Source organism: Sebastes umbrosus, chromosome 18 (genome assembly GCF_015220745.1).
Source record: "Sebastes umbrosus isolate fSebUmb1 chromosome 18, fSebUmb1.pri, whole genome shotgun sequence".
NCBI lineage: Eukaryota > Metazoa > Chordata > Actinopteri > Perciformes > Sebastidae > Sebastes > Sebastes umbrosus.
The window spans coordinates 21,538,673-21,560,430 of record NC_051286.1 but is presented as its reverse complement, the minus strand read 5'-3'; the positions used below and the strand labels follow the sequence as shown (position 1 = coordinate 21,560,430).

Here is a 21,758-nt window from a genome sequence, read left to right as displayed (position 1 = left end):
AACACCAGACAGCGATCGCTAATTTGAATCCACAATGCCCCACTCAGCTCTCTCCCATCCTCCACAGGTCAGGTCGGGTGAGCGGAGGCGTGCTTCAGACTCAGAGTTTGCTAAGCTGGAGGAGAAGGTGTTGCGGATCGAAGCAGAGCAAGAGACAGTACTTACCGCCATGGGTGAGGAACTAGATGCAGCTTGTTGCAGCCTGGCGAAGAACGGTGAAGACAAACTACAGGTATTTTGTTTTGTTTGTTGTGCTTGTTTAAAGCTGCATTTAGCAATTTCGGCCACTGATGATGAAGCTGATATAGCATTGGCTTGTTATTGAACATGTTTGCAAACAATTGCCTATTTACACACCCAGCAGACACAGATCAACATGATCATTCCATTGGAGTTTTCCAATTTTGGTCCAATATTGACTCGTTGTTTAGCTCTGATGGTCCACCAACTCCTCAGAACCTTCCAAACCAGTTGCTTGTTTACTTTGGGTTTTGTCAGGTCATGCTGGGCAAGTAGCATGGACTCACCTTGTCTGAAATTGTTCGCTGAGAATGGTTGCATACAGTTTTACACTAGTATATGGGAAGGTTGGTGAGTGTGGTGGAAATCAACCATTCAGTATGTGTGTGGGCCGGAGTACCTTAACTGTGAGGTAAAAGCTGCATCGAGCTGCCGTCTGGCGTGGGTTTGGCACTACTAGCAACTCATTCATATTATGCAGTCATTTGATGAAGAAGTAAATGCTAATATCAATATTTAATTTCATATGTCATTTCCATTTTTTAGCTTTTAAGTGGGCAGTCTTTTGAGACCGTGAGATGAAGCCATATTAGAGGAAAAACAGAAGAGAAAACGGTCTACTTTGGTAGTTGTGTGTCTAGTTCTAATATACAATGTGTATATTTGTAAGTTCAGCTCTCTCAGCTCGTCTTGGTTCAAGTGTTACAGTTAAAAAAGAATCCCTGAGAACATACAGACTCTTTATCTGTGAAACCTGTATCTGAGCACACTAGGGCTTCAATGGACAGTTATTATTATTATCAATTAGGGCTGTCAAAGTTAACGCGAGAATAACGCGTTGATGCAACTTCGTTTTAACGCCACTAATTTCTTTAACGCATTAATGCAAACAATCTTTTGGAGGTTGTAGCGGGCTGCAGTTTGCCATGTTAGGATTTGAGCATATTCTTTTATACTAAATGCAGTACCTGTGAGGGTTTCTGGACAATATTTGTGTAGTTAATTGATTTCCAATAATAAATATATACATGCGTTTGCATAAAGCAAGCATATTTTCCCACTCCCATGTTGATAAGATTATTATTAGTATTGCATATTTGACATATTTTCCTTTAAGGTACATTTTGAACAGATAAAAAAAGTGATTATTTTGTGATTAATCACGATTAACTATGGACAATCATGCAATTAATAGCGATTGACAGCATTATTTTACACATTGCCTACAGGAAATACCCACACCCTTACACACTAATAAACACATGGTACACACACTTACCTCCCTCTTACCCCCTACATGCTTGACACTAGTTTTCCTCTACTGCTCTAAGCTAATGAACCCAGCCAGCTCTTATCTGCTCATGACATATAGATTTCCCAATCTGGTCCAGCAGCGCCGCAGCCAGAAATGCGAGCCAATGCCTCGCCCCATCTGTAATCTGTCATGTTGAAAAGAAGTCAAACTCGCTAGTGATTGGCCTAATGAGGGGAATCATTAACAGTTAAGGGGTGTAAGGTTTCAGTTAACTCATGATATCCTTCTTCCTTCCTTTTAGAAGCACTAATGCAAGACGTTGTAAGACACTGTAGCGCTACATTGAAAGTTAAAGGTGCTGAATGCGAGATTGGGAGCATTTCTATTGCCTCTGCACGGCTCTCAACATGGCGATGGCTGAGCAGGTGGCACACGGCTAACAGTGCTAACAGCACTAATAACAGCGGTCGGGGCGGCGTTATTAGCTGTAACTGCCGTACGAGAACATAAAAACACCTGTCCTCTCTACTTGCTGTTAGTCTTTAACATCTCCACCTTTTGCTTCTCTCCAGACTTTGCCATCTTTACCATTTTCTCAGCAGGAGGTGAAACAAACAAACTCTAACCAAATGACACACAGTCACAGATTTACTCGCGTTCTGAAAGAGACATGTAAACCACGCAGTCACACATTTAAATTAGCAGTGGCAGACACTTGGATTCCACGGCAGTGCTGCTGAGAAAATAGTGGCATTTCTCTCTCTTCAACCCCACAGACAGCACTTTCAACTCCCTGCCTACTTGTTCTGTTTTTCAACAGTTTCACCTCCTTTTTGTCTGCCACTGCGCAGAGCTGCCTTTGATGGTTTGGGAAAGAGTAAAGCGAGCGAGAGGCAAAGAGGCATGTTATATCCTCCCACACAGTTGCACGCTCTGCCATGCGGTTGTACACTCCCTGAGATGGGGACCTCTGCACAGCAGTACTCCATTGCCGTACTTTGAGCTACCGTGGCAACAACTTGGGAAATTCGTTTTGCTTGGATCTGGTTTTGAATGACAGCTTGAGAAAGTTGCTTGACACCTCTGCAGTGACGATGTTGTTTGCCGAGGCACGGGATAGAAAGGGTCCAAAAAATCCTGCTGTGTGCTTTCCATGTCTGTTGATCACGCATAAACACCTTGCCACGAGGGTTTACTTGAAAAAAAAAAAAAAGGTTGTATTTTTTTGTTGACTTTGTTCATGGCTGTGTGTGAGTTTGTACATGTGAATTTTATGTTTGCTATGTCTTCTGGCTTTTTTGTTTTTACCTATGTAGCAGGATGGGAGTTATGGATTTGCTCTGTTTCTTTGTGTGTTAGCAGGGAGGCAGGATATCTGCCTATAAATGGATTGGCACAAAACCCTTTGTAAAGGTTGGCTGTGGGGCAAAGAAGCAATTATTTTCTTTTTATATTCCATAGGACCATATGACTTTCATCTAATAGTCATGTACCTTCAAACAGATTCATGTACACTATAGAATATTTAGCCACACTAGCAGCGTGGCTCTAGGACTGGAAATGTCTGTCGGTCAGTCCACTACTGACTGAAATATCTCAACAAATATTGGATGGATTGCCATGAAATTTGGTACAGACATTCATGGTTCTGATAATGAATTAGAATTAGGGCGGTCATATAACATATTTAATCGCAATTAATTGCATGATTGTCCATGATTAAACACGTTTAATCGCAAATTAATCACATTTTTTGATCTGTTCAAAATGTACCTTAAAGGGAGATTGGTCAAGTATTTAATACTCGTATCAATATGAGAGTGGGCAAATATGCTTGCTTTATGCAAACATATGTATATATTTATTATTGAAAATCAATTAACAACACAAAACAATGACAAATATTGTCCAGAAACCCTCACAGGCACATTTAGCATAAAACAAGACTCGGTCAAAACCAAGTTTATGGCTGGACAGTGTATGGTCAGTCTGTGAATTTGTGGCTAAATTGTTATACAAATAGTCAGTGGTCATGTCTATAATGTTAAATCCAGCGGTATATGACCACTAGATCCGGGGATGACACTAGGGGTTGCGCTGCTCCACTCGACTGACTGTTCAAGCGGTGACGTACCCTACTGTGGAATGCACCTGATTGGTCCCTGGTTTTCTGCTCGCCTTTTCAAACGGGAAACAATATGGTGGCCTGCTCGTAAACTTTCTGTTATTCCGTCTAAACAAATTCTACTTCTGAAAACATTTTAAGCGAGAAATAGGCTATACCACTGCTGAATCTCGTTTCATTTTAGAACAAGATCGCCTAGTTTGACAGCTTAGTCCAAGTTTTGTGAGCCGGCCGCGTTGCGCTGGATGGGTGCATTTGCATAAAGGACTGTTCCCCGCCTTTTCATTTTAAAAGAGCAACAGCCAATTAGGAAACTCCAACACTCAGCCAATCAATCCTGTAACTTCATCACTCAGATACTCAGTGACAGACTTTTGCGTTTGTAGGGCTAACCCTCTGCGGTCCAGCCAAAAATAGGCTCAAATCACAATATGGCAGACTCAAGCCCAGGCAACAACAGCTGTCAGTGTGCTGACTTGAATATGACTTGCCCCAAAACTGCATGTGATTATCATAAAGTGGGCATCTCTGTAAAGGGGAGAGACTCATGGGTACGTAAACCAGCAAAATCCTGTGGTGGCAAATCAAAAATGTGCTAACGCACATATCTGGTAGAACACTTTGTAACATGAGCTGAGTATTTTGATTGTTTACCTTGCAATCTTCACGCTGAAAGATAACATAATTGCTGCTGTGATAACTTTCCTAAGTTGTAAAATCCTGTGTCAGTATTGGAAACTGCTGTGCAGTGTTTGGGCCTCTGACAGGCCCTCAAATTCACCGGATATCTTATTTAAACTGGACTTCCTGCAACCTATTTCATTTAATTGGTACCTGAAGCAGCACACCCCCACCAATGCAGCCTTTTTCGTTGTTATAACGCTGAGCTGTTTTTGGTCTGAATGCTCACTTAGTCTTGTTTGAGCGATCAGTAAACAGAGGGAAAGACAAATTGTCCATTATTGGCCAAGTCAGAGAAAGCACAGCATTCTGCTTTGGATAAAACTGCCACTTTATGGTGTCCTGGAAGCCCATTGGTTAAGACGCATAACATATAACCGCAATGTCCTTTGTTGCATGTCATCCCCATCTCTTTTTCCATGTTTCCTTTCTGTATCTACACTATCACTATCTCCAGTTTTTCCAAAACCTTGTGCAGTGGTTTAAGTGCAACTCTAAGGGCTCCTGAACAGATGGGGACCTGGTTGTGTACACGGGGTTAAAATAGCAAACTAGAATACTTAAAAGTAGAATTAGAACAGGCATATCTAATATTCCATTGCAGGTACTGGCATGCACATGTGTTCATCTCCTCAGGCGAAACAAGCTGGTAATGAAGCATAGAGGGGATTGTTAACCTTTGGTGAAAAGTCCACATGTGGAGCTGGCACATCTCAACAGTTGCATAGTGTTGGCGGAGGCGTGCTCTCAACTGAGTTCCATCTAGTTATGTGACTGTGTTTATCTGTCGTTTTTTTGTCTTAAGCGTGTGTTTTTGTGTGTGTGTGTGTGTGTGTGTGTGTATGTCAGTAGTCATTAGGAGTTGGCAGACAGTCAGTTTGTGTTGCTGATGCTGACGAGCTTGTCTGGGAAGGATGGAGCATACTCCCTGAGCTCATTTTTATGACACACACAACCTCTGTGTGTGCATGCACAAGTGTAGTGTCATAGGCTGTTAAACACACGCACGCCAATTTAAGTTGGCAGAAGCCGTTCTTCACAAAAGTGAAAGGTTTGACGAGAGCCTGTTCTGATTTGTTTTCTTGTTGTTTGTCCATCCACATCACTATTTCTGCATTTTTCTTTTTACGTTCTCTAACTCCTTTTGACGTCTCTTCATATATTTTTGTGATAGGACTGTGTTTTGGCAAGAATCTGATGATACTATACGTTTCATGATGCAGGGGTTACGATTCAATATATTGCGATTAGGGCTGTCAACGTTAACGCAATAATAAGGCGTTAATGCAAATTAGTTTTAACGCCACTAATTTCTTTAACACATTAACGCAACTTACGGTTTTTAGTGGGCTAAATTTTGGCGAGGAAAAACTGGCATGGCCATTTTCAAAGGGATCCCTTGACCTCTGACCTCAATATATCGGAATGAAAATGGGTTCTATGGGTACCCACGAGTCTCCCCTTTACAGACATGCCCACTTTATGATAATAACATGCAGTTTTGGGCAAGTCATAGTCAAGTCAGCACACTGACACACTGACAGCTGTTGTTGCCTGTTGGGCTGCAGTTTGCCATGTTATGATTTGAGCATATTTTTTATGGTAAATGCAGTACCTGTGAGGGTTTCTGGACAATATTTGTCATTGTTTTGTGTTATTAATTGATTTCAAATAATAAATATATATATACATTTGCATAATGTAGGCATATTTGTCCACTCCCATGTTGATTAAAGTGTACATTTTCAACACATTAAAATGTGATTAATTTGCGATTATCCCGATTAACTATGGACGAATCATGCGATTAATCGCGATTAAATATTTTAAGTGAATGACAGTGACCAATGACCCTAGTTGCGATATATTGTGATTTTTTTTTGTTTGTAATCTGATTTTAGGAAAACTGTCATAGTATAAAGAACACACCACCATTTGCATAAAGTCTGATTTAAAAAAGTTTACTTTTTTATGCAATCTGAAGAGTGGGATCTGCATTTATCACTATCCCTGTAACATCCGACATCAAAATCCTAGCTACAATATCTCTTAGATTTGCACTCCTTTCTGATGTAGTTCTTTTTAAAGCACAGGATGTTTTTTTTAATGCATGCTAAAAAAGGCAGCTCACATTTGCATTAATCTCTTTTCTGTTTTAATAGGCGATCTTCCAGAAACCTGGATTAGTGAAAGACCCCCATCGCTGGCTAGCTGAGACAAAGGTATGATCATAACATGTACTGCTTTCCTTATAAGGGATTAGTCTAAATAATCAATTAAGATAACACAAGATTAAGCATATGAGACTATTACCATGAACATCATTCTCATTCCCAGGCCTACACTATATAGAAGAATAATTAAAGACGATAGCATAAAATATATGTATTCATTGTGATTTGATCCTTGCAAACTTAAAATTATTATACCAACCACATATGGTTGCATATTTTCTTGTTAAAACCAACATTTACCGTTGCATAACCTCTCAGGAAAGATGATTTATTGTTGAGGAAACCAGTTTCCACAGCTGAGCACTGATGTGTGGTGAGAGTCAGCAGTGATCATAATGAAACTGGGAAGTTCAGGGATTTGTGGGAGAATGTTTCTCCATAATAATTATGAGGGCAAGGACAATTGTAAATTGCACCACCCTTAGAAGTTCAGTCACAGTACACTATTTCACTGGCATTCATTCCTCTAAGCCAGCATCATGGTTAACATGATGTTTAGCTTTAGTGAGGCTCTTGTAATGATGAAATTATGAAATGCAGTTTTTCTTTAGCGTGTTGCCTTCTTGCTTTTGTCTTCCTGTCTTTTGCAATACTATATGCTACTTGGCTTCTTTCCAAGACAAATCAGTTCCCATTTAGCATTGCAATGATATACTGTACAAGAGAAACATGTAATTATGGCTGTGGCGGTGATGCATGATACGTTGTTAAAATGGGTTTGCACAATTCATAGTGTTTATCGCCCTAATGTATATCTCCTGTCAGAAATGCTTTCAGAGCACTGTGCATTTACAAGAATAAAACACTAGAGAACAAGAGAGATAATTAGCTCCCTAGTTAGCAGTTTTTATGTTAGTAAAAGCTTGGTATGATTTACAGGCTTATAGAGCGCAGTTAGAATACCCATTTAACCAATCATTTGCATGGCCGTAGTAACGACCCTTTATTTATTTATATTCCCTGTTGCATTGACCGCGCGCTCCGCCCTGCTTTAACTGGGCCACTGTATATTCTCTGAGCTTTTTTCACACTCATTTTGGCTGTGCCCTTTTCTGAACTTGAGTTAAACGTCACGATCTTATTGCGATGTTAAACATTTTGCGATTTATTACCTATTTTCAACTGCAATATATGCAGTTTGTCAACATCTGCTTTATCTAATAAGATACAGTTTTCACTCTGGTCATCTCAGAGTTTTCATTCACATATCTTGAAGTGAGAGGTCAAGGAGGGGTCCCTTTGGAAATGGCCATGCCAGTTTTTCCTCACCAAAATTAAGCGTAGATTTGGAGCGTTATTTAGCGTTCTTCCCAACAAGCTAACATTACATGGTTGGTACCAATTGATTCCTTAGTTTTCTAGTTTCATATGATACCAGTATCTTCACTTTTTAGCCGTAAGACTGAGCCCGCTACAACCTCTAAAAGACAGACTATTGACTGGGCACACCGGCAAGCTGTCTGATTAAGAGGTTAATAGTTTATATAATAAAAGATCGATAACTGACGTCCGTGTATCGATACAATATTGCAACGTAAAATATTGCGATACTATGCTGAATCGATTTTTTCCCCCCAATGCCTTGTATCAAGGTAGGAACTGAGGTATTAGTCTTAAATACTAACAGTATATTGGTGAGTTTCCCTTCCTAATGCCCTGATCCCCTTACATTTTTGTTTAAAACCTTTACTATAAGAACCCACGAAGCCCATCCTGATTCACCCCATTGATTTTGTTTTTATTTAACCAACCAGACCAAGATACGCTGGCTGTGTGAGGAGGTGCAGGAGTGCAACACAAGAGAACAGCGCTTAAGGAAGCAGCAACAACAAACCAGGGATCAGTTGAAGGCCCTCAGGCAGAGCCGGGACTCAGAGCAGATGGCTCTCCTGCAGCGCCTGGACCAGCAGGAGAAGCTGCTGCACTCCCTCAGCACTGAAAAGAGAGGTACGCAAACGGTATTTATTGATTAGAAAAATTCCTTCCTGTTGATTTCACTTAGGAAGCGAGCAAGAATGCAGTGTATGATTTGTGGGAATAGATGTGTGTGGTGTTTTTTCTTGCTTAAACCGTGGTACTATCCTCATCAAAGCAAAGCCACGCTACATCACAGCACAGCATCATGTGAAACTAATCAGGCTATGTGTCTTTTGTTAGTCAGCTAATACCTGATATTAAAAAAGCATTGGACAAGAAATCCTTTGATCTGCTGAAACGGCGTGAATACTTACCGTAGCAAGCTCTTAATGAAAATGGAATTATCCCTCGACTCTTGGACCAATAGTCCTTTTGATTGAACCTAGTCAGACACTGACTTCCTGTTTTCTTCTTTAATTTAATCACACCACCATTAAAAGCCATAACTAATTAAATGACTGCATATTACTGAAGGGTTTATGTCACAGAGTGGCTTCTGTTGTTGTAAGGAATGCTTGTTAAAATTGCTAGTCTTTGCCTGCTTCTCTGTTTCTAATGCATTCTTTTTTTTAAACCATGCATACTGGCCTGCTTGTTTATGATTGCAAATGTTTGAGAAAGCATCTTAATGCGTGTGAACTTTGAGAACTTCTGTGGAAAATGGACTTGTTTTTCCGGTCCCGACTTCCATTTTTGGCTGAATCTCTGCTAATGAGCTGTAACTGCCAGAGGAACAACTTGTTTTTTAGCGCTCCTTCTGAACAATGCAGGGAAATGGGCCTAATTTGTGCTCCATTAACGGAGTGAAAGAGAGTTAAAAGACACAGTGAGACTACAGTAGATAGAGGGGTGTAGTTAGACATGGACAGGGAGATGGAAGACTGTGCACAGAGACAATCAACTGTCCCATCTTTTCATTCTGTTTTCCAGTTATTGTGGTAGCATTGTACCATTCAGATAAGCCATCTGATGTTACAGCTTCATCTCTGGACCCCCCTTTGTAAACACAGTTCACTCTATCTTTAGACCCAATAAGCCTTGACAGAAGTCGTCTCTTCTGTCTCCGGTGCAGGCAGAAGCACTGATATGGTGTCTTTATAATTAGACCTGTGTGCCACAACAGCTACAAGAGCTGCTTATTTTGAATTGAAAGCGTGCAAATTGAGATTTTATCAACTGTGCTTTAAGTATGGATTCTTTCCTATTATTGCAGAGCAAAACAAGACAAATCCTTTCCACGCATGAATATGTACATTATGATGAGCAGTAATGACATGATGCATCGAAGTGTGGCTAATTATATCTAAGTTTGCCTGTCTGCATCACAACTGATTGTTGTTTTTTTTATGCCATTCATATTATCATATAACGGGAAATTGTATTCTCCCAAGATTTATTTTCCTTATGTCTACTTGTCTGCTCATCTCAGTAGATTAACTGTTAATGCCAGCACTCTGCAGAACCCTTGTGTGATATACAGTAATTGTCTCACAGTGAATTTATTACTGTCAGATTGAGGTAGCAGTCTGTGTATTTTCTGTCAGAGATTTAATTTCTCTCTCCATTGGCCTTTCCCTCTAAAACAGTTATGCACTGCATGTGAAGATGACCTTAGTTCTCTAGTATTATAGGACCTACCTTAAATTTTAGGAGATATGTGACTGGGTGTGAGCATAGACTGTATATATAGATGGACGACACGTCTCCACTTCCTCCCACTGTACAAAAGTGAAGCCAAAATATCTCGGATACGGGACCGGCCATCTTGCGCTTTTGACGTCATTTGGTGCCAGAGTCTGCACAGTAGTGATCGGGTAGCTGGAGCCACAGCATCGAGGTCACGACCACACACGCCCGAACCAATTATGAGCCGAGCACGGCCGCAGCTTGTTCGCGAGAGAGAATCACAGCTGTCAAACAAGACATCTCACCCCATTTTTATAGCATCAAATAACTATTTAAAACCAAACTAAGAACTAAGAACTAGAGATGTGACCGGTTAATAAACTTGTGACAACACTGGTGTTACCGATTACACCAGACATTTTACAAGAGAAGATGACGCTCAATATCTATAGCGCGCTTACTTTGATCTTTTTCCCGCTGTATGGCTGTTGTCCAGTCAAGCTTTCGCTGCGGGACCGCAGATTTCCACCTGGTGCTGCTCCGCTGCGCACACCGGCTGTTCGCACACATCACTCCGTCGTTCACACGGCGATTGCCTCATTAACGTTATGGTTTCCTTATAACATTGGGTTTAAATCCGAAATATTGCCAGTCGCTTTTGCTTTTCGCTTTGCCTCAAATCCTCCGCCATCGTCTTGTCTGTCAACTCTCTCTCGTCTACTCTGTGCTGAGACTCCGTACGGAGCAGACACTTTGACTTTCAGTTTGTAGCGTTGGTGTCCGACTATGTATTGAAAACATGGGGCTGATACACAAAAATTTACTAAATGGGTTTTATTTATATGAAAGAAGCAAAGTGATGGTGGGGGCGGTGGGCGTGTAATGTAATCAGTATGTGCCTGAACACCGTTTAACACCAGCAACACCGACTACCGTGGCAAGCCTAATAAGAACTACCTACAGTGACCGAAACCATCTTTGGGAAAACTTTATTTGATGTGTACTTCGACTTTTTAGTTTGGCTCATGTCCCATCTGCTAACATAGAGGAGGCGGGCTTTATGACCTATACTGCAGCCAGCCACCAGGGGGCGATTGAGATGTTTTGGCCTCACTTTTGGGGAGCTGTCATATTGTCCATCTTTATAAACAGTATATGGTCAGCGAAGAGAACTTTGGCAGCAACAGTGGACTGCCACTACAACCTCTCTTCTGCCCACTTCAAGGTAGATTTAAACAGGCTAGCTAAACCCAGAGGATGAGACACTGTATTCCATAGCCAGAAATTAGGCTAAGTATAATAATTAATTGGATATTGAACTGGGGGAACACCCAATGAGACAGAGGGCGAGGCAAACGGGAAAGGAACAATCCCAGCAAGAAGTTTGCAGACACATTTATATAGACTGTTATGCTTTCAGTAAAGTGACATCAGTATGTTATTGTGTATGTGTCAGTAGAGAAATTCTCGCATTATGAAAGAATTGTTTCTGATTCTCAGTTCTTATTGGCCGCGTCGTGTTTGAAGCCGTCGTAAATGGTGCGACAGTTAATTTAAACAATACACTCTTCCAAAATCAACACAGAAGTTGGCACAATAAGTATTTGCTATTGGAAGAATAATACTCTATGATTATACTTCATAATGATTACTACAAATGAAATGTTTTTGAACATTTTCTTTATTTTTATTATTCCCGTAATGTTGCCACCATTTAATTAAAACAGTTAGCACAAAGCTTATTCTGCTCGGCATAATGCCCAGCGGAGTAAACTTGTGGCATTTGCTTAACAACGCTCTATTGTTAAATGAAATCAGAGTTATTCCTTTGATTCAACACCTCATTAAGCAAACAATCAGTGATTGTAATTAAAAACAATTTGGTGTTGCAATTAACAAAAAACACAAGCAGAGTTGGTCTTTCCTCCACCTGTTTGGGTAAAAATAAACCACGAGCAGCAAACTGTGTTTGAAGCAGTCTAACATATTGGGATGAGTAGCATTCATCACATGACCAAACCACTGTTATTTTTTTTTCTCGGGTATACTGGGAGGCTACTTTGTCATACCTCATTGATTGAAATTGGCAAAACTGATCATTGTGGGATGGCCCAGTTAACACTCTGAGACCCACAATAGACCTGTTTTACAGGGGGAGATGGCAGGTCAACAGTAGATGTCACATAGAAGTGGTGTACATCATCTGAAAGCTGGGAACCTGAAGATTAATTTGAGATGCAGCTCAGCACTGTGTGTCAAGTTGTTCTAGTCATATGTCAGAAATAAACATTAATTAATTAATTAAAATAAATTGTTAAAGTGTATAAGGGCTTAGAACATAATGATCAAAGTATATGATGGTCAGTCTTCTGCTCGGGGAAACTGCTCAGACCTCCCTTATTGTCAATCTACCTAGGAAAGCCATCCATCCTCTGAATGCTATAGGTCTCTAGTTTGTGGTTGTAAAGTTTCATGAGGCTGTGATTATCCTAGAGGTCACCACAGGTCATTTTATTCAGTGAGGTCAAGTATCAAAAAATGGTCTCACTACAAAGAAATGGCTACTATGGGGACTAACATCATCACACATGAATAAAATTGGGCTCACTGGATCCACAAGAGTCTCAGCTTTACAGTGAGACCCAATTTATGTAATTCCAAGACTGTTTAGGGACCCCAGAATGCAGAAATATTCAAATACAGAATAAGTGAAAATAACACATTTGGTTCTGCATGAAAAAAACTGCCTGGTTTTGCCCCATATTGCATGGGATTATCATAAAGTGGGCATGTCTGTAAAGGGGAGACTCGTGGGTACCCATAGAATTTTCATTCACATATCTTGAGGTCAGAGGTCAAGGGACCCCCTTTGAAAATGCCAGTTTTTCCTCGCCAAAATGTAACTTCACTTTGGAGCGTTATTTACCCTCCTTCCTGACATGCTAGCATGACATCGTTGATAGCAATGGATTCCTTAGGTTTCATATTATATCTGTAGCTTCACTGTAGCTCTAAAACTGAACCTGATACAGCTTCTGAAAGACAGTAAAGTCGATGGTCTCAGAGGGTTAAGTTGTTCAGCCCCTGATGTAGGGCTGCACAATTAATCAAATATTAATCGCGCTCCCGATTTTGACGTCTTACAATCAAATTGACATGCTCGCCTGTGATATTGGCATTTAAAATGCGTGCTCCGCTCATAGAAAACTCTTACTGCTGTGACGGCCCCTGCCTCACTACTGAGATACCAGTGTGGATTTGCCATTCATTCTTTCCCTGTGTCCTTGAAGGTATCACAGGAGAGGATGCCTGATGCAGAGCACCTGATGCTGGCGCGTCTTGAGCATAAAAGCCCCAATCAAGCGCTGCTCTGATCTCTCTCTTTTCCTTCACCTGGACTCATCCCTGTCAGAACCTGCAGGGCTGCCTTTGTTTGACTTTTCTTTAGTTTTCACTCACAACACATCACACTTCATCATGCTCACACATCCACATCTACATTACTGATGTTACTGACTGACACACTCCACATTTGTAGTTATTTTTGTATATCCTTAATTTATTTGTAATAAATATCTTTAATTTACAATCAATCACTGCGTCCTTTCCCGTATTTGTCATGGCCTAGGAGCCGGGCTATGACACTGCATATCAAATAAAGCGCCTCCGAAACTAACAGCCAGTCACCAGGGGGTGATCGACATGTTTTGACTTCACTTTTGAGGAGCGGCCTTTTTCATCCTGTGAAAAACTCTCCTGAATGTTGCAGCTGCAGTCCAGAGTAGAAGAGTAATATACTGTATATTACTTGTTTTTATCCATCTGCTCTCACTGAATTCAATTCTGAACATGTCTTTCAGAGCTGTTGGAGAGGAGTCGCAGCAAGGATGAAGAAATGAGGAGCCTTCAGGTTAGCATTTTAGGTCTTTATTAATCCTTATGTTTGTCTGTTCATTTGTGTCTGTAAATCTGCACCTTAAACAGTAGATTTTTAATATCCAGCTGGCCTGATTTCAACAATGCTGCCAAAAAAGAGACAGCTGGTACTATTTGTATTCATACACCACATTGCCTTCAAATTCTTTTTTGCATATCTGTTTGGGTGTTTTTGAGTAACTGCCGGGCTTCGGTCGTCAGAGTCCTGTGATGCTGTGCTACAAGCATTAGTACACAGCCGTGGGCCTGACAGACTGCTCGCAGCCTTGCTTGGACAAGTAGCTAATTACTGCAGACACGAGGCCTTGGAGTTTAAAAGCCACCAGAGGCCTTGTCTCTGTCTTTCAATACCGCAGCATCTTACACTTGGCAGGCCACCAACTCACCTAGTCTGGGTTGGACTGGCCCCCAGCGCCTCACCGACCCTTTACTCACCATTAAACAGCGAAACACATACTCTAACACACACACACACACACTAAAATGTCTGCTAAGCATTCGTTCTTTACAAACGTGTGTCTGTACCTCTAAGCGTGTGTGTTTGTGTGTGTTGGATTCCGGGGTCCCATCTGTGGCTGCATGATGGCACCTGCCAGAGCTCGCATGCAATTAATCAGCCCTCTCAGACCCAGCCAAGCTTTTAATTATGAAGGATGAGGAGAGAGAGATGTAGGGAGGAAAGACAGAGTGAGGGACGTAGACGAGTAAAAAACATTCTCGGAGGGTGGGCTGAGGAAAAGAATGTACCCTTGTTACAAACCAACACATTACATGCAGAGGGGGGAGATGCAGCCGGTTAGGGGGAAGAGCAGGTGTGTGTTTGAGTGGCAGATAAGAGGCATAGCATCACTTATGCATCGTTAGAGAGGGAACATCAGTCAGGAGCTGGATGAGCGGTGTGTGTGTGTGTGTGTGTGTGTGTGTGTGTGTGTTTGTGTTTGTGTTTGTCAGTGTGCGATAAGAAGCCTGTTGTGTGCTACAGACTCTCCTTAGCCCCTGCATTTCCTTCCCTTGTTACCTATTTGTCGGAACACTCTATTCCTCTCTTCTATCACTGTTCTCCCACACACACACACACACACACACACACACACACACACACACACACACGGTTTCTCTCTGCTAATCTACCATTTTGAGCAGTTACCTGGACTCACCATCTGGCTCATTTTGTTAGTTTAAACCTTACTTACTTATTGGTTCTTACTTCGTTTTTATATGCATGCAAAGTAAGGCTGTGAAAGTTAATGTGATAATAACACATTAACGCAAATTTGTTTTAATGCCAATATTTCCTTTTCTTTAAATCTCTAATGCATTAACGCAACTTTAGATTTTTTAGGTTGTAGAAGGCTCAGTTTTAAATCTAGAGTAAAGATACTGCTGTCATATGAAACTAGAAAAACCTAAGAAATCCATTGGTACCAACTGTGTTATACTAACTTGTCGCGAAGGAGTCTAAGTAAAGCTCCAAACTTGCGCTAAATTTTAGCGAGGAAAACCTGGCATAGCCATTTTCAAAGGGGTCCCTTGACCTCTGACCCCAAGATATGCGAAATAAAAATGGGTTCTATGTATTAAATACTTGACAAATCTCCCTTTAAGGTAGTTTTTGAACAGATAACAAAATCTGATTTAATTTGCGATTAACTATTTTAATCGATTGACATCCCTAATATAAAGTAAAATTGCTGTGTTTGTGTGTCTTTACAGGACCGTGTATTGGATCTGGAGATGGTAAGGTTTGATTTCTCCTAATCAAAGTAATGAAAACAGTTAAAGTAAAGCGGTATGTACTGTATATTCAGGTTTCAGAAAACGCAGTGGTATGAAATGCTCTGGTTAAATTTGAAGCGTTGACTTTCAGCATGATTCGATGCAGCTGTGTAGGCAGGTTCACATAAGGCTATGTTTGTTTAGCAACCCATAGAGGCTAACAGAGGGTTAGAAATGATTGCTTTAGTCAAGGCTCAGAGCTCTGTTAATCATCATATGTCTTGCTGATGGGGTTAAGGCGTGAGCTGTACTGACAATACAGTATTGACCCCCACCATCCAAGCTGTTAACGTTCACCACTAACATCCTTAATCAGCTATTACATGTCAGCCCAAAATTACTTAGCACCACTGAGCGGTTATATTGACCCGAGCTCTTTTCACTCTCTTGAAAATAAATAAATAAATAAAGCTGTCTAACGCACGCTGTCCATCCATCACAATTATGTGGCACGCTTGGCCACTCCAACTTTCAATTAGCTGTTGTGAGAAAGAAGAGGAAATACCTCGGACCGCTATCAAGTCAAATAATTTCTGCTTACCGCAACAGCACAGCGGCAGGATGCATCGACCCATCCTCCGCCTCAGCCCGGGTGTGGGGGGGATCGACCAGTGAGTCTCACTTGTATGTCAGTGTGCCATTCAGTGCAGCAATCAGCATGACGCCCTGTAGCAACCAGTTCTTTTGATGCTTAAATGCTCCATCTGAATGGGAATGGGAAGGCTATTGAAACATACAGTGGAGGGATGAATAGAACGGAGTGCGGCTAGAGTTACTTAATCAAAGATTGCGAGTGTGTTGTAACAAAAGTCCTCAATTAGCTTTTGAATTGACCAAGCAGTATGACATGATGTCTTTTACCATGTAGGTTTGAATGGGAAACATATAGCCTGTAATCCCAGAAATATTTTTTTTTAAGATGGCAGAAATAAAGCACCAATATTGCCCTAAATGCTCTAAAAAAATCAAAGAATTCCATCTTTCAGATTCCAGTAGCCAAGTGGTTAAGGCGAATACTGTATTACCGCAGCATGCCCGATTCGATTCCAGCCAGCAGACCTTTGTTATCTATCATACCTCTGCAGCATAATCCACTTTTCCATTGTTAATCCATATCCTCAGTATATTCCAATCAATCTGCAATTCATCAATAAATCGCTAAATACACTACTTCTGGCAAAGCTTCACATTCAGTGTTTTGCACTGAAACACATTGTATGTATCCTTGAGGTCTAACAAACGTGTTAAATAGAGGCTGTCAGTCAATTCAAATATTTAATCGTGATTAATCGCATGATTGTCCGTGACTAATCGCGATTTATGCTACGAGAAAGATGCCACGTGATACCAACGTTGTTATACTATTGGCCCACAAGCCTTGTTAGAAGTGGGAACCAAACGTCAGATATCTCAGAGATAATCAAAACATTCATTTTGGACCCGTCAACATTTTTAAAATGATTAATTCACAATCATATTTTTTTTTTTAGGAAAAGCAATACTTTTATTCAGCACCTTTCTGAAAGTTCTGTGGATGCATTATTTTTTCTTAAGTATTGATCTACATAAAAATGTTATCAGTAAGTCCTTTAAATATTATATTATGTTTGTTGGCTAGCAGTCTTCTTTACTGCCTTTGTTGGCGCATTGCAATATTTCTTGGTGCATTACCAACACAGACTCCTGAATAGTGTGACAACAGCAGCAGAAGAATATGCATCCTTATGCAGGAACCCACTCATAAAAAAACATCGCTCCATAGCGCCACTTGTAGTCAATTAAATGTGGTGGCTCAACAGGGTACCTTTAAAATGTTGTGGGTAAATTGGGTATCTTCAAAATGTTGTGGATAAACTGTGAGTGTTTGGAACGCACAGGAAAACATGGCCTATATTTTTACTTCGTTTTTGGACGATCATGGCATCTTGGCAACCTGTTGCATTGAGCTCTGACCATTCCAAGTCAGTGACATTTAAAAAAAAATTACAACAGTGTAGATAAGTAATATATTTACAAACGTACTTGATCTATACACAGTCTAAATGCAGGTTTGTTGTATGTGTGAATGCTTATCATACAGTTAATTTTAAAGGGACAATATATAATATTTCACATTCTGTTCTGTCGTGTGTGAGGACATGAATAATACAAAACAGTGCTAACAGTGTCAGCTGTGCACCCTTGTTATTTGGGTAGTACATCCCATTATCTCTGCAAATACAAAGGCATCAGTAGCCATCACAGAGCAGTTGAAGCCCACGGACAGCTGATCCAGCTGTGCAGCCGTCATCATCGCTTCAGTTGACCCTCGACTGGGAATGACGTCTCATTTCACTAAATGTGTGTTTCATTGATCACTCCTTCCTCGCTTCTCTCTTTCATCTTTTCCTCGGTCTTAAGTGAGAAGCGCTGAGGAACGAGGAAAAGACACGTGAGGGGAAGGGTGAGACAATTAAGGGAATTGCAATGTAGCCCAGTATCAACCTGCGGATAATTCTCCAAATGCTGTTGCATTGTAATGCTTACTGCTTGTCCCGTAGATGATAATTTTACAAGTTTATGAGTCTTGACTTGATTTTTAAAAATGATAACAGATGACATTTATAATGAAAGTTATTACACTAAAACAGTATCTCTGGTCTCAATGCTGTGAGCTACAGTCTCCTGCATATCCTTCTTAGAAGTTAATTTTCTTTAAACATCTCATTCAAAGAATAATATTTGTTATGATTTTAGCACAAACGCAGAAATTGTATTAATTTCTCAGTTAAATCTCTTGACGATTAGTCATGTTTTTAGTTGTTGCAGATTGACATGGCTGGAGTTAAATAGCTAAATATGAATGTCAGACAATACAAACCAAGAAACTAATATTGTGATGTAAATTAACTGATTGTATGTGTTTGTGTGCTTTCCAGAACACAAGAGTAGCCCTGGACCACTTGGAGGCAATTCCAGAGAAACAATGTCTGATGGAGAACTTCAAAGATTTGGAGGTGGGTCCACTTAAAGCCTAGATTAATTTTCTTTGTAATAAAAATCAGTATTTTTTCTTTCCCTCAGATTACCAACCTTGGTTGCAGTAAAACTCCAACTTCAGTTTATTTAAAGTGCACATTACCCAGAGAGTCTCTGTATTCTCACTTTACAAGTCAGTAAAAAAAACAAAAAAACACAAGAAAACCCACGATATTACAAGGTTGAGGTTAGTAATTTTCAAAAACAGATCATACAGTATAACCGTAACAAGATTGGGATAGCTAGCCTACTTGTTGACAAGGTAACACAGTCAGTGATTTGGGTTCTCAGCTGGTGGGAGATCATAGTTAACTGCCTTCTGGACTAGAAATGCACCGATCCGACTATTTCAGTCCCGATAACGATACCTGGGCTTTGAGTATCGGCCCATACCGAGTACCGATCTGATACCAGCTGTTTGCCTCACTGTGTGGAAATGACTAGGATCATTCTTTTCTTTGTAAGGCAACATCAGGCTTGACTTAAACATTGCTTCTTAGCTTTTTGAAACAAAATGTAACAAATAAATACATAGATATATTTTATTTATTTATTTATTTATTATTAAAATAATAAATCGTGCACCAACAATTTGGTAAAAAAAAGGAATTGCAATTCAAGTGTAAACCTTTTGAATGCACCAACAAATTGGTCAAAACTTAAACGGAGTTAAAATTCCAGTCTATAATGTACAGTATATAGTATATAGAAATAGAACTGAATTGAATAGATTGGCCCCATTGTCACTGATACCCGATCCAGCTATTTGAGTCAGTATCAGCCCCATATCTGATATTTATATCGGTGAATCCCTATTCTGGGACCGTTGGAGACCTTTTGTTGCTGTCTTAGGTAGAAAAAGTACAATGTTATGAAGGCATGAACAAGGATTTCAGCATATGATTTTGATAATAATTTATGTATTTGGGCTATTTTACAAAGGTGGAAGAAGGCAGTTTGTGTTATGTACTTGATGTGTGGCGGAACCAAGAAAGTGACAGCCCCTTGAGACCAATAAGGTTCTCATTGGACGTTGGAGGTCCACAAGGTGGCACTTAGATCTAGTAACAGCAAGACACATGACAGATCAGAGTCCATTGCAATTCATAGGTTGTTAGTTACCTTAGTTATAGCAGTTTCTGTAGTGTTTGGGTTTGAAACCAGGCTGAAAGTCATCCAGAAGGTCATTACTGGATAGATGGGCAGTGGGTTGGCTGGCAACCACCTTTTCTTACTGTTTGGACATGAAAACTCACCAGGGAATAGTCTTGTAATGACATTGGTCAGTGTTACAGCCATGCATTATCACATTTATCTATTTAATCAATGTTGTGCATTCATTTCAGTGTTGTTCTTCTGCTACATACAAGGCTTAAGACTATTTAGATGCTCAGGCTTTTGTCCCTTTGGCCTGGTTAAGGACAGTTGTTTCTTTTGTCTGGTTGGTCATAATGACACAGCCTCCATTTTGTGCCAACAGGAGTCACAGCGGGAGAGAGAAATGGTAGAGCAGCGCTACACCAAATACAAAGAGATCGTCTGGGACCTACAGCACCAGCTGGACGAGTCCAAACGCAGAATCCAGGAGCACAGAGTACGACACACACACACACACACACACATATACGCAGAGACAGATGCAATACTGTACTCTAGAAAAATTAGCTTTATAATGCCTTTCAAGAGCCTGTACTCCCAAACAACAACCCACACTTTATCTATTTCAGTCACTAATTGCAGTACTTTGTTCAAACAGCAGCCGCTTGGATAAGGCTAGCCTGACTTTGAGAGTCATTTATGAGTCTAGCTCGCCCACACCAGTGCCAAAGTGTGCACCGCACCTAATTTGCAACTTGTATGAATAAATGAATAATTTCACATGCCGGTAATGCATCATGGATGGACAGAGTGGGACAAGCTCGAGCAATGGCACAAATGTAGACTCAAAGAAAACCTGAATTTTACCAGTCTCTGTTAATTGCGACAGTCATCTTCTGTGTTATAAAGCAGTCTAGGGAGCCATCAACACATCACTGTTGACAGCTGATTGCCATCAGCAGTGTGCAACCTCCCCTAAACAGCCATACAGTCACTTTTTAAATGGTTTTAATCTGCCAGATTACCCCGTTGGTTTGCCAAATGACTCCCGTGTTGAGTGATAAGTGGCGATTGCATTAGCTTAATAGCTGCTGCCCACCCGGGGTTTGTTTAAGGAAAAAGGATGGATGGAATGTCCTTACAAGAGTTTCCATCTTGATAAGAGTCAGCGATACCAACAACAACAAGCTGCTTCTACATTTAATGTAACCGTGGCTCTCTGCTTTAAACCACCGGCTTGTAAAGCTCTATTCAGACAGGATCATGTTTTGGCTCAGTGCTTGGCCTGTCATTATAGGACATCTGTAAAGTTAATGATTTATAAAAACAGGATAAACGAAATCTGTAATTTGTGTCAAACTTCGAGAAGGGCAGTGACTTGGCAGGCCTTGCAACAGAATCACAAAATATGAAGAGATATCTGTTCAGGCTGGGACACTTGTGCCTGCATGTTTACAGGCAAATAAATGTCTGTAAAAGAAGCTTTTATCGTGCTCTGGTGCACACAGGGACTCAAATTACTCACTTCCCAAGCAGAATATTTACAGAATATCATTATGTAGAGCTCTTGGGATGTTCAAACAAGCATTTTGTGGGCAGCCAAATCTGGCCCACTACCCTCATTTTAAGGTGCTTTGAATTTGATTTTGTGTCGTCTGTGTACCCCGTGTAAAGTGTCTGTAAGACATACATTATACACAGCTGTTCACGCTTATAGCTGTACTGTTCATTTTACATCGTGACATTTGGCCATGGCCATAGGGATGTGGCTACACTCTCAGTTGGTCTGTCGCTAACAGTTTGGCCCAACAGACAGATATAATATCTCACCAATAATAGGCTGGATTGTTAT

At 40.6% G+C, this 21,758-nt stretch overlaps 1 protein-coding gene across 4 annotated transcripts in view; it reads left to right on the top strand.

Annotated features, from left to right (window-relative positions):
• The window catches only part of LOC119477058 (centrosomal protein of 128 kDa), a 55,855-nt gene that overhangs the window by 29,531 nt on the left and 4,566 nt on the right, over window positions 1–21,758 (top strand). The window contains exons 18-25 of one of the 4 annotated variants that reach the window (XM_037750900.1): window positions 68–232; window positions 6,464–6,523; window positions 8,290–8,482; window positions 13,939–13,988; window positions 15,728–15,751; window positions 18,709–18,786; window positions 20,289–20,402; window positions 20,565–21,724. In XM_037750900.1, coding sequence (XP_037606828.1) covers window positions 68–232; window positions 6,464–6,523; window positions 8,290–8,482; window positions 13,939–13,988; window positions 15,728–15,751; window positions 18,709–18,786; window positions 20,289–20,402; window positions 20,565–20,579 — 699 coding nt within the window. In that variant the 3' untranslated portion in view covers window positions 20,580–21,724. Of the gene's footprint in view, window positions 1–67; window positions 233–6,463; window positions 6,524–8,289; window positions 8,483–13,377; window positions 13,717–13,938; window positions 13,989–15,727; window positions 15,752–18,708; window positions 18,787–20,288; window positions 20,403–20,564; window positions 21,725–21,758 lie in introns of those variants that run through there. The other 3 variants (XM_037750898.1, XM_037750899.1, XM_037750901.1) reach the window with 3 other exon arrangements.